General features: G+C 41.0%; 1 protein-coding gene across 5 annotated transcripts in view; it reads left to right on the top strand.

Moving 5' to 3' along the window:
- Positions 1-13,301, top strand: part of RALGAPA2 (Ral GTPase activating protein catalytic subunit alpha 2) — a 383,681-nt gene that overhangs the window by 276,093 nt on the left and 94,287 nt on the right. For all 5 annotated transcript variants that reach the window (XR_012903061.1, XM_075925792.1, XM_075925789.1 and 2 more), the window contains one exon: positions 2,480-2,607. Coding sequence is in view for 4 of the 5 variants with exons in the window: in XM_075925792.1 (XP_075781907.1) it covers positions 2,480-2,607 (128 nt within the window). In the remaining variant the exon portion in view is untranslated. The remainder of the gene's footprint in view (positions 1-2,479; positions 2,608-13,301) is intronic.

The raw sequence follows: 13,301 nt of genomic DNA, 5'->3' as shown, positions 1-13,301 counted from the left end.
TAAATACATTAAAAGCAAGAGGAAGACCAAGGACAGGGTAGGCCCACTGCTTAGTGAGGAGGGAGAAGCAGTAACAGGAAACTTGGAAATGGCGGAGATGCTCAATGACTTCTTTGTTTCGGTCTTCACCGAGAAGTCTGGAAGAGTGCCTAACGTAGTGAATACAAGCAGAGAGAGGGTAAGTTTAGAAGATAGGATACACAAAGAACAAGTTAAAAATCACTTAGGAAAGTTAGATGTCAGCAAGTCACCAGGTCCTGATGAAATGCATCCCAGGATACTCAAGGAGCTGATAGAGGAGGTATCTGAGCCTTTAGCTATGATCTTTGAAAAATCATGGCAGACAGGGGAGATTCCAGAAGACTGGAAAAGGGCAAATATTGTACCCATCTATAAAAAGGGGAATAAGAACAACCCAGGAAACTACAGACCGGTCAGTTTAGCGTCTGTCCCAGGGAAGATAATGGAGCAGGTAATTAAGGAAATCATATGCAAACACTTGGAAGGTAATAAAGTGATAGGGAATAGCCAGCATGGGTTTATGAAGAACAAGTCATGCCAAACTAATCTGATAGCTTTCTTTGATAAGATAACGAGCCTTGTGGATAAGGGAGAAGCGGTGGATGTCATATACCTAGACTTTAGTAAGGCATTTGATACGGTCTCGCATGATATTCTTATTGATAAACTAGGCAAATATAACTTAGATAGGGCCACGATAAGGTGGGTGCATAATTGGCTGGATAACCGTAGTCAGAGAGTTGTGGTTAACGGTTCTAAATCCTGCTGGAAAGGGATAGCAAGTGGAGTTCCTCAAGGGTCTGTTTTGGGACCCGTACTGTTCAATATCTTCATCAATGATGTAGATATTGGGATAGAGAGTACGCTTATTAAGTTTGCAGATGATACCAAACTGGGTGGGGTTGCAACTTCTTTGGAGGATAGGGACATAATTCAAAATGACCTTAGAAAGTTAGAGAAATGGTCAGAGGTAAACAGGATGAGGTTTAATAAAGAGAAATGCAAAGTGCTCCACTTAGGAAGGAACAATCAGTTCCATACATACAAGATGGGAAGCGACTGTCTAGGAAGGAGCATGGCGGAAAGGGATCTAGGGGTCATAGTGGACCACAAGTTGAATATGAGTCAACAGTGTGATGCTGTTGCAAAAAAAGCAAATATGATTCTAGGTTGTATCAACAGGTGTGTTGTAAGCAAAACTCGTGAAGTCATTCTGCCGCTCTACTCTGCACTAGTTAGGCCTCAGCTGGAGTACTGTGTCCAGTTCTGGGCGCCACATTTCAAGAAAGATGTGGAGAAATTGGAAAGGGTACAGAGAAGAGCGACAAGAATGATTAAAGGTTTAGAGAACATGACCTATGAAGCCAGGCTTCATGAACTGGGCTTGTTTAGTTTGGAAAAAAGAAGATTAAGGGGGGACATGATAGCGGTTTTCAAATATCTAAAAGGGTGTCACAAGGAGGAAGGAGAAAATTTGTTCCTCTTGGTTTCTGAGGACAGGACAAGGAGTAATGGGCTTAAAGTGCAGCAGGGGAGGTTTAGATTGGACATTAGGAAAAAATTCCTAACTGTCAGGGTGGTCAAATATTGGAATAAATTGCCAAGGGAGGTGGTGGAATCTCCCTCTCTGGAGATATTTAAGAACAGGTTAGATAGACATCTGTCAGGGATGGTGTAGACGGAGCTTGATCCTGCCTTGAGGGCGGGGGGCTGGACTCGATGACCTCTTGAGGTCCCTTCCAGTCCTATTATTCTATGATTCTATGAAAACTAAAATCTACTGTGTGTGATTTTCTTCTATGTTCATTGCTGTACCTTTCTTCTGATCTTAGCTGCAGTGATGGGATGGAGGAGAAATGCTATATCTAACACACACACTATTCACAGGCAGTATTCTAGCAGTCAGGGTTTTTTTGTCTGCACTGAAACGTTGAAAAAATATTTATTAGTATCTTCCTGGTCTTCAGAAGAGATGGGAACTGCTTGTTTGATCCAGACACAGAACTTTAGGTATACAAATATTTAGCTGTAAGTACAGTGGCAGAGCTGAATAAATGTATGTTTTTGTGAAAACAAAATATCGTCATGAATGTCTTACCAGAAGACACACACAATAAGGTACATATAGTAACATGCTTATTTTATTTCTGTTGGAAATAAGTGGTGCAGACCCATTATAAAGAGATAATGGGTCAGATATTTTTCATTTTTGCAGTCTCCCTTTCCAAATCCTCATTGGTCCTTATTTGTGTATTGCAGGATTTAATACAATGTCCTCAGAATAGATTTTCAAAGGCATGAAGGGAAGTTAGAATCCTTAATCCTTTGAAAGTAGTGGCGATTGAGTACCTAGTTTCCAATTCTAACTTGGAAAATCTCCACTCTTCCCCCAAATTATATAATTAATTTAAGATCAGAGAATACTGTACCTAAAAATGCCATCATTTTTGGTTTGCAGGTGCCATTTTTTGGTCCCCTCTTTGATGGCGCGATAGTGACTGCAAAACTGCTGCCAAGCCTTATATGTGCCACATGCATCAATGCCAGCAGAGCTGTGAAATCTCTAATACCACTCTACCAGAGCTTGTATCCTTTCCTTCTGTGCATTTTATGCAATGTATATGTAGGAATCATAAGTACAAGTATTCTTCTAGTAGAGGTAAGTGCTAATGACATCTCTTTGGTTGGACTTTATGCCAAGAACTGTGCATCAGGAAAATGTGAACACTTTCTTCCTATCGAGCAGCGTGTTGTTAGACTAATTCTTGCTGAGCTTTAATCTGATATGGTATGTTTTAAAAAGAAAGTATAGCAATACAAAAATGCTCTCTACATCATTTTTGGACTTAATTACATAGTCAATAGGTATGCTGTTATATGTAATGGTGCTTTAAACTTTAAGAGGAGGGGGCTATACAAACTCCTATAGCACAGAGAAAATAATTGTATGTATTAGCTTAATATTTACAAAAGAATTCCCTTACTGTAATTATGCAAGTAATTTCAGCGTCTTCTTGGAGAATCTTAACATCAGTAAGATAGCATTTGGCCAATTATATTGATATTTATTAGTCTTTCTCTCCATTTTTCATATTGCCCATATTGCATCTTAGAGTTTTGAGAACACATTCTTCCAGCTGTTGTTATAGGTAACTGGAAGGTATGCTTTGGTGTTGTAGAATTGGGTAGTGTGAATTCTTCTTCTGTGGTATGCAAGCTAATCGTATAAAATCACTCATTACTTGACATTCTGGTTTTCTTTTCTCTTAATGCCACTAATGTTATAAAATGATTCTAGTGTGCTTCATTAACCACATTGCTAACAGTCCCAGTCTTCTTCTTTCTGTTTATTTTGGAGGCTTTTCATTTAGGGCAGCGGTGAATTATGTAATGAGGAGTGTTTTCATTGATTTTTCTGAGCTGAAACAACTGGAATGCTCAATCTTTGTGATGAAGCAAAGATGACTTTGTTAAAGTGTGTCTGAGGCATTTACATTTTAGGCTCAGTTTTTCTAGTTACTAAGGCTATGTAAGAAATAGTATTTTTTGTAGAAGAGCTGAATTTGATTCATTGTGTTTGTGGAAAGCTTCAGAAATGAAGATTTACATAAGTATCAAAGAAACAAAATAACATTTTGTTGCCTTTTTATTTTTCCTTTTCAGTTTAAACTAGATAAAGTAGTTTGGAGTTGCACAAGCAGGCCCACACAATACCTTAGATATAAGATTATGGCAGTACTTAAAAACAGACTCAGAACTCACTAGCTTTTTCACTTTTGTGTCATGAGTGGGTAATTCAGCTAAGTACTACTGTCAAAGTAGTTCCTTCTATCAATAACCTTGACTGTATGAGCAGATGTGTTAAGCTGTGTCTGACAATAAAACAATCAGTGTAGTATTGCTGGTAACCTGAACATAGTAACAAGAGATTATAAGAGTGAAAAAGATGCCATTACCTCTTAGGGAAAAAATGATTTTTGACACAGTAGGAAAACAGAAGATATGATTTGATGTAATGTTCATCCTTGCCCTTTGTCCCCTCTAGATTTTCCTATAATATCTACCTCAGCAGGCTAAGTAGAATCTGTCAAGTTTAGCCTTTATCTAGTGGTTACTGCTCTTTCTCAGTGGTTAGAGCTAGCTCAACTGCCATCTGCTTTTTTTTTCCCTCATGAGCAATCAGTGGACATACTTTAATGTCTAGAGTGCTGAAAACTGGAAGTTTGCCACTTGCTATGGTTACAATTCCCAAGTTAACCAATGATTTTAAAATCAAATCATAGTCAGTGGTTATCAGGATCAAAACCAATTTCTCTAAACTGCACTCTGCCACCTAGGAACAATGATACATAGCAAATATAAATACTGTAGCCTTTTCTAACTTCAGAGCAATGTATACACATTAAAATACAAACCCATGTTTTAAAGAAAGAGTTCAGCTCTGGTACAGTTACCTTATCAGAACCACTTGACTAATCCCTAGCATTCTAACATGCATGTATGTATCTAACTTTGTGTGCGTAATGACATTTGTGGGTGACATAGTGGAGTCCGAGGGTGACTCTGTTGAGAAGAACATGTGTGCTATATAGCCATACAAGAATGCTAAGGATAAATAAGCTGGTTTACTTAAGGACCTGTATCAAAAAGAAACCATTTTTAAGGTTCCTAGTAAGGCAACACACTACCCCATAAACAGATCCCCAGTTCCTTCATTGTCACTGCTCCACCTAATGCTAAGAGAGATCACCATGTCTTTCATCTCCCTTAGGCCTGAAGGCTCTGTAGAGGCTCTGCACATTTCATAGGCATTTGGTTTTCACCAGCCTGCTGTAACTCAACCACATCTGCTTACAGGGTGGGGCAAAGAGGGCAATTACCACAGCACCTGGTGATTCATAAGGGTCGGGGGGGGGGGGGGAGAAGAGGGTGTCCTCCTGGCTACCGCTGCTGCTACTATAGCATCAGCCAGAGTTCCTGGCCCTTTAAATCCCCTCTGGAGCATCACTTGACATGCTCTGGGTAACTGAGAGCTACTGGGGGGAGGGCACACCGCACAATATGCTCTGGACAGTGCTGTCTGCTCCATCCCTGCCCCTTCTGCCCAAAGCGCTGCCTGTTCCAGGAGCACAAGGCCACCCCCCCCCCCCACCTTGCCCAGAGGCCTGGCAAATCTCTCAGCCTCCCTGGACCCACCTTTTGCTAGGCCTATGCCTCTCTATATTATACAACACACACAGAGACTAGGTATGATGCATGCCACTGTTCCCTTCTAGAGGCATTGTGAGGTTTGGATTCATCATTATTTTTCACATGTGCACTTTGACATCAAACCATACTTTGCATGTGGCAATGTGATGTAAATCAAGAGTATAAATAACAGGAGCCTGACAGAGCAAGTGGACCTCACAACAGGTAATACAGTGGATAAGAGACATCAGAGAAGGGGGAAAGCTGGGATAGGGTGGAAAGTACTATGAAATTTTTATTGCATGTGGCAGAGAATAAACATTTCCCTTTAAACACAAAGTAAAGATTTGGTGACTGACTTAAAGGGATAGAACATTTTATTGGCCACCCCTGCCAGAGAGAATTCTCATGGAAGCTGGTGATTACTGGTGGGGTGGGAGGGGAAACAAGATAGAACAGAGCACACAAGGGACCTGAAGATCTGTCATGGGATGAGAAGGCAACTTTTTGTCTTCAACCTGTAGCGTGCACAAATCTGTCAGGCTGTTGGTTGGAAATACGAAACGAACGGAAAGGGATTGACAGAATAAGGTCAAAGGGTTTATATAAAAAACTATAATTTTCCATGCACATATATGCTCATAAAATGCTTACAACTGAAGAGAGAAAACTGAATAATTACTAATATAGTGAAAAACTTACTATTGTACACATTAGTAGCCCCTTCCCATAGTTTTCATATGTTGTATTTTGATGCTATCCAATCTTGGTGTTTTGAGAGTGACTATGTTAAGAAGACAATTTGTGTTTGATTATAAACTAAAGTAGTGATTGAGTTATAAGATTGGAGAAGATTAATGTCCTAAAAATAATCATCCTGATAATTATCTCCCAGTGATTCCTCCAAACTCCAGTAAAATAATACAAAAAAATTGAGAGAAACTTTCTAAGCATCTATAAGTTAATATAACCACGAGCAATAGTACCATAAATTAGTAAGGCATATATCGTGCCAGAAACAGTTATTTGCATTTTTGATAGAATTACAGAAAATGGATGTTTCAATAGCTGTACAATGTTCAAATATTATTGAAGATTTTCTGGTGTCTCAGGAAATCTTACTCTCAGAATTTAATGAGATTGTCCTAAAGTAAGAACAGTGCCATCTAGACTGGAAATGAGCTGAAGAACTGTAGCCAAATTGTAATGATGAACAGAAATGTGTTGAAAGTATTGACAAATATGAAGACATTCTGAGAACAGCAACAAAAACAATTAGGGACATTCAGAAATGTGTTTATGACCTGAATTTGGGAATAAACTAAAAAAATGCATTACAGCAAATGATAGTAGAGTCAGAAACATAATGCAAAGTGAAACATAGTGTAGAATAATGTTGAGGACAGTACAATAATTGTGAAAAATGTATCTCAAATAGCAAAGTTCACTTTCGTTTTCACTTTTTAATTTAGACAACATGCAGTGAAAATGCTTGCAGTGCCTCAGAGGAAATGATGTACATCTCCTAGATAGTGGGCTGCAAAGTCCTAGCAGCCTCATGCAAATAATGGCAGCTGAAGTCACTTGTTGGAAAGTCTGTAAACTCTGGTTTACAGCTGCACTTATCATCGGTAGCTGTAAGGGAAGTGTAATCAGCCACACAGATTAATTTGCATCTCAATTAGAAAAGAGTCAGAAGGAAGCACTAGGGTATGTTGCTAGAAGGTTGTGGAAGAAATCTCATCAGACACAAAAGCCTCCTAGTACTTAGTACTCCAGCTGAGTGGAGGACAATATCTGAGGTTTAGTTACCATGGGGACCAGAAGCCTGCAGAGCCACAGAAGAATCTAGGGTTTGCACTGTAATCATTTGGTCATGATGACTCAAATTCCACATAGTAAAGAGAACATGAATGTCTTTTTTTTTCTTGGTCTTAAATACTTTTCATGTTGCTGCAGTGATTTGTATTTGTTAAAACATTTATTATAGCACAAAAATGTATTCACAAACATATCAGATAAGAAAAATGTAGTGTGTTTATGATGGCTTATCTTTTGAAGTCTCATGAAAAATGGTTCATTTACACAGTTCAGGCTGAGTGATGGCATCACACAAAATCAAACCAATACTCTGGTTAAATTAGGTAACAAAACAGAGAATTCAAGTAGCATCCTTTTGAAAGATCAGAATCCAACTTCTTTTTGAAGTGTTCTATAGTTCAGTTTTTCTTAATCTTTTTTATAAAGTACCCCCTTTAAAAAAAAGTTATAAGTACTCCCAGTACCTACAGTTTTCAGATGCACCATTTTTTTTTTACCATTGCAACACATTTGTTTAAACAGCGCAATCGTAGTCAGGCGGGTGATGAAATTTTTTGGGTGTAAAAAGTAAAAAAATAATAAAGCGCTATAAAAACAAGACACAAATTCCGTTTTCTCCAAATTTAAGTTGTATTGACGTTACCCCCCCACCCCCAGACTTCTCTTGAGTACCCCTAAGGGTACCCGTGCCACTGATTGAGAAACACTGATATAGTTCATATTTGTCAGGTACTAGCATGCATTTAAATAATCTTTCTTTTTCAGGAGTACATCCTTAAAGCTTCTAGAAATGCATGGATTCTTCCTTTAACACAGAATAAGGAGTGCTTTCTCAAACTTGAAAATGCTAGCTGATATACTTTGAATGTGTTTTAATGGTTAACTATAAGCATTCAAATGGCATAACACCATAATAAGAATATAGCATGCTAATATGTAAACCTACTAAGAGATTGCTTCATATTAACTTAATAAGTATTACACAAGTGTTTGAGCGTTTCAAAACTATTTTCTGTTTCTTGGAGAAAGGAAGCATCCAGTAATCTCCAATAGATCTCATTCCTGAGCGTACTCTCACACTAAAACAATTGACTGCAGATAAACAAAAGATCCTCCTAATCAAATGGCAATTAAATCTGAGGTTGCTAATTGTCAGTACCATCTTGAAAAGAACATAATGCTATAAGCAGCATGTCCTAGGCACTTATTAGGAGCAGAGTTGATAAACAGTGTATGTGTAAACTAAGGCTTTAAATCAGTTTAATTACACACAGAAAAAGGCAGGGCACAACAAAGAGCATGTAAAATATATGATGTGATTGAAAAAAGCATCCATGTGAAAAGAATCATCCTTCTGTGTGGTCTCTCCTTCAGGTTATCCAAGAGGTTTTAGTCAGTTTAGGATTCACTATATGTAATTTCTTGGTAAAAATTACTTACAAGAATTTTATGATGATATTAATGCACACTTTAGCTAAATATTGTACATACAGCTCAGAAAAATATGCTTTATTTTTATGCTGTCAGTTTCAGAGGATTCAAACTGCTTCTTATTTTAGTAGTTGATGTAGCTTCTGAGTAGAACTGCTCCATAGACATAGTGTCAGATATAGATAAGTTCTTGTAATTCATGACTGCAGGTCAAGTCGCTGTTGTACCTCTAACTTGCCTTCAGTTTTATGTAAAGCAGATGTGGAAGTAGCATATCTCCCAGGTTGAGCTAAACCAGGTGTGGGCAAAAGGGCCTCCGCTGGCTGGATTCGGGGGTAGGGGAGCGTGCCAAGCTTCTTCCAGGCCATGGGTGTGTAGTGGGAAGAGGGGACAAAGGGGCTCCCCCATCCCCAGACCAATCATGGTCTGGGGGTGGGGTAGCCCCACCCCTTCTGGGGTGCCCTGGGGATACTTCAAAAATTTTTGAAGTGGCCCCTGAGAAAAAATTATTGCCTATCCCTTGGCTAAATCTTCTACATCAGGATTCAGGCAAGTGGATCATAGGGTATGTCTACACTTACAGCCTTTTTCGGAATAGGGCTGCAAATGTAGGCATTCGGAATTGCAAATCAAGCCCAAGATTGAAATATCCCGCGCTTGATTTGCATCTTCCCGGCCAGGTGCCATTTTTTGAAATTTACAAGTCCGGAATAACTGCCCGCGTCTACACACGGCAGTGAAACGGGCGTTGGAAATAAAGTCCTATTTCAAACTAACTTATTCCTCCTGCAATGAGGTTTAACAGGTAGTTCGAAATAGGGCTTTATTTCAAACTCCCGTTTCACTGCCGTGTGTAGACGCGGGCAGTTATTCCGGACTTGTAAATTTCAAAAAATGGCACCTGGCCGGGAAGATGCAAATCAAGCGCAGGATATTTAAATCCCGGGCTTGATTTGCAATTCCGAATGCCTACATTTGCAGCCCTATTCCGAAATAGGCTGCAAGCATAGACATACCCATAGAGATTAAGGCCAGACAAAAACACTTAGACTGACCTCTAAATTACAGCCCACCAACAGCACCCCCACACTGAATCCAGTAACTGAAATTAGACCAAAATGTTACAACTCACAAGAGTCTAAACTCTGACATGCTAGAGGGACTGCAGAGCACAAAAGGCACGGAGGTGCCTCACTGCCAAATGCCTCTCATATGGCAGGTAGTTGAGTGAATGAAATATATTTTGGAAACATCAGAAAATGGCCAGCACCCCATGCTGAAGAGAGAGGCAAAAAATTCCCAAAATCTTTGCCAAGCTAACATAGAATAATATTTCTCCATAACTCTACAAATGGTGGTCACTTTCCTGAGCATATGAACAAGAGTCAGTTAGCTGATCATCTGAGAGCAAATGACTGGTGCGTGGTAAAGCAGTGTGTGGAATGGCCACCACATTACATCATATAGCAGCCTGCAACCACCTGAAGAGGGTTCCAAGCAGAATGGAACTAGGCTAATCTCACTGGTAGAAGATGATAGAACAAGAAGCAAAGGTCTCAAGTTGCAGTAGGGGAGGTATAGGTTGTATATTAGGAAAAACTTTCATTAGGACAGTGGTGACAGACTGGAATGGGTTACCTAGGGTGGTGTTGGAATCTCTATCCTTAGAGGTTTTTAAAACCATGCTTGATTTGCTTTGAGATGGGAGTTTGACTAGATCAGTGTCTGTCTTTTTTTTTTTTTAAAAGTTCCTACCCCTTTTAAAAATATATAAGTACCCGCAGTACTTACAGTTTTCAGACACACACATTTTTTTCTACCATTGCAACACATTTGTTTAAACAACTTAATCATAGCCGAGTGGGCGATGAAATTCTTGGGTGTAAAAGTACAAAAATAATAAAGTGCTGTAAAACTTAAAACAAAAATTCCGTTTTCTCCAAATTTCAGTTGTATTGACGTACCCTCCAGACGTCTCTCTAGTACCCCTAAGGGTACTCATACCACTGATTGAGAAACACTGGACTTGATGGCCTTCTGAGGTCTCTTCGAAGCCTAGTCTATGATTCTTGAAAAAACAACAAATGGTCTGGTAGCACTTTATAGGCTAACAAAACATGTAGATAGTATCATGAGCTTTTGTGGGCACAGCCAACTTCTTCAGATGACTGGAGTTTTGAGTCTTGATTTATCTTGATATTGGAAAAAGGTCAGAAAAGGGCAACTAAAATGATTATGGGTTGGAACAGCTGCCATATGAGGAAAGATGAAAAAAGACTGGGACTTTTCAGCTTAGAGAAGAGGAGATTAAGAGGAGATATGATGCCCCATAAGCCTAAACCTAAACTTATTGGGTAGTCAATTACTCAGGTAGTTGCTTACATCCCTACTTTGGATTAATACAGTAGTTGGTCAATCTAAAGTTAGCTTTTAAGATCCTCATTTTAGAAGACATCAGCAAAACTGATGATGTTTTCTCTTCTTTTCGAGCCACTTGATTACTGCAGATTCAGATTCCTACGTATATTTGTCATTTCATTGAGTAAAATCACAGCTGTTTTTCGTCTAGTAGTGTCCCCGTCGGTGCTCCATTCAAGGTGTCGGCTCGTCCCGGCTCCGCAATCCGGAGAATCTTCATTAGCAGTAGCCCAGCCAGATCGCGCATGCATGCCTGCTGTCTCGTGCCGTTCGCACCTTTCTGCTGAGCGTGGTCCGACCCCGTCAGTTTCTTTCCAACCATCCACGGCTGCAGACGGTGTTAGGAATCGCTCCCTCTCCGCTCTGAGGAGAACGGGAAATTAGTTATAGAGTTATAGTTAGTTAGTTCTTTGTTAATTAGTTATTGTTAGTAGTTGTTGTTCTGGTTATAGTTTAGATACCACAGTTAAAAAAAAAATTCCATTCTAGTTATAAGTTCTGTTTCAATAGCCCCTCCTCCCCCCCAAAAAAAAGAGGAAAAGGAGAACAAGAATAGACTAAAAGAATTAAATAAACAAGATCATTATGCCAGGGTCACCCAGCTTCAAGAAATGTTCTCAATGTCGAGATGCCATGCCCGCATCAGATGAGCACTCTCGGTGCATCAAGTGCCTACGGGCACATCCCACATAAGTGCACACATTGCACTAAACTGACCATGCATGCAAGGTGCAATAGAGAAATGAGGTTAAGGATGCTTTTATTTAACAAAGTCCTGCAAACACTCAGCATAGACGAGCCGCCTAAAGGCATCTCAGGGGCACATGAAGCTCGACCGATCTCCGATGAGCCCACTGGACGAGTGAGTGTCGGTGATAGACTGGGCACCTCAGGCATTCTGCCGAGGCACCCCACCAACAAGATGGGCAAGGGCCGTAGCATTTCAGCTCCAAGCCCTGCCCTATCAAAAGACCCAGTATCAGCGCCTTTCAAAGGGCCGTGGGATGAGTCAGCACTGGCAACGGCTCATGCAAAGCCAGCACCGCCCTCCCCGGCACCGGCTTCGCTGGCGCCTGCACAGAGGCGAGACTGCCGGCACCCACAGCAGCGATGACAGCAACATCAGCACCGGTATCCACGGCGCCGGCAGCATCGGCACCAGTGGTACAGACAGAGTCAAGCACCACGCATCCCTGATCGCCCACATTGCTTCTCCTGGTGCCAGTACAACTAATAATGGTGATGGCACCAGCACACACAGACAACAGTAGCCACTTCAATGACGCTATTTCCGCACCAGCCAGCCCACTGCAGATGGTACCGTCTTCCCCACATATCTCTTCTGTGCCTACTAAGGCGCAGCGGAAGTCTGGACGCATGTGGACGCCATCCCTCACCCCAGACTGGGCTATTTTTTCTCCTGGACCTCATCTGTTCTGGTAGTCATCACCATGTTTTGCATTATATCTCTACCAGAGAGCGCTACTACAGGTCACCTCATCACTCCCCTCCACGACGATATTACCAAGCTCGTTATTCCCGCTCCCCGTCTCACTACACCATGAGGTCTATGTCACCAAGATCCTCGAGACTCTCGGCATACTCACACCGCTATGGGGCAGCAAGGGGGTATTCTCCAAGATGCTCTCGGACTCATACCATCATGGGCGATACTATGACAGTTATTGTCACGACCTCCCATCTGGCTTCACCGCATTATCCACCTCAGGATCCGCTCCCTTATTCAGCTCCGCCAACACCTGCGGAAGACACGATCTCAGTCCCTACTCACAAGGAGGAGACTGACAACCACGCTCCGCAACAGAAGCAACAACATTTGGATTCCCCTACCAACCAATTGCCATCATCACCTGACAACGCAGTTTTCCAAGGGAAATCTTCCCCAACAGAGGACCATAAACAATTTCAGGAGCTCTTTAAGAGAGTTGCCCAATCTCAGGAGGTCCAAACTACAGATGTGCAGCAAAAACAACATCACTTGCTAAAAAACTTGCAACCTTCTCAAAAATCAAAACTAGCGCTCCCCTTTGCCGAGGCCATATTGGAGGTCGCTAATGACATCTGGCAGACTCCAGCAGCCAATTTGCCAATCAACAAACGATCGGATAAGAAGTATTTCGTATCCCAGAAGGGGATGGAATTTTTACTTACGCACCCCCAGCCCAATTCCCTCGTCATGGACACTGCACAACAGAGGTAAAAAACACAAGGGAAAACCACCGCTAATGATAAGGAGGCCAAGCGTCTGGACATCTTAGGCAGAAACGTATATTCTTCTGCCACCTCAACCCTGAGAATGTCCAATTACACGGCTCTTCTCGCAAATCAGAATTTTGACAACTATTCAAAGTTAGGCCCTCTTTTGGAACATTTACTGGACTCCAAAAGACAAGTTCTGA

This window comes from Pelodiscus sinensis, chromosome 3 (genome assembly GCF_049634645.1).
Source record: "Pelodiscus sinensis isolate JC-2024 chromosome 3, ASM4963464v1, whole genome shotgun sequence".
In the NCBI taxonomy this organism is placed as follows: domain Eukaryota; kingdom Metazoa; phylum Chordata; order Testudines; family Trionychidae; genus Pelodiscus; species Pelodiscus sinensis.
This window is presented reverse-complemented; position numbering and strand designations above follow the sequence as displayed.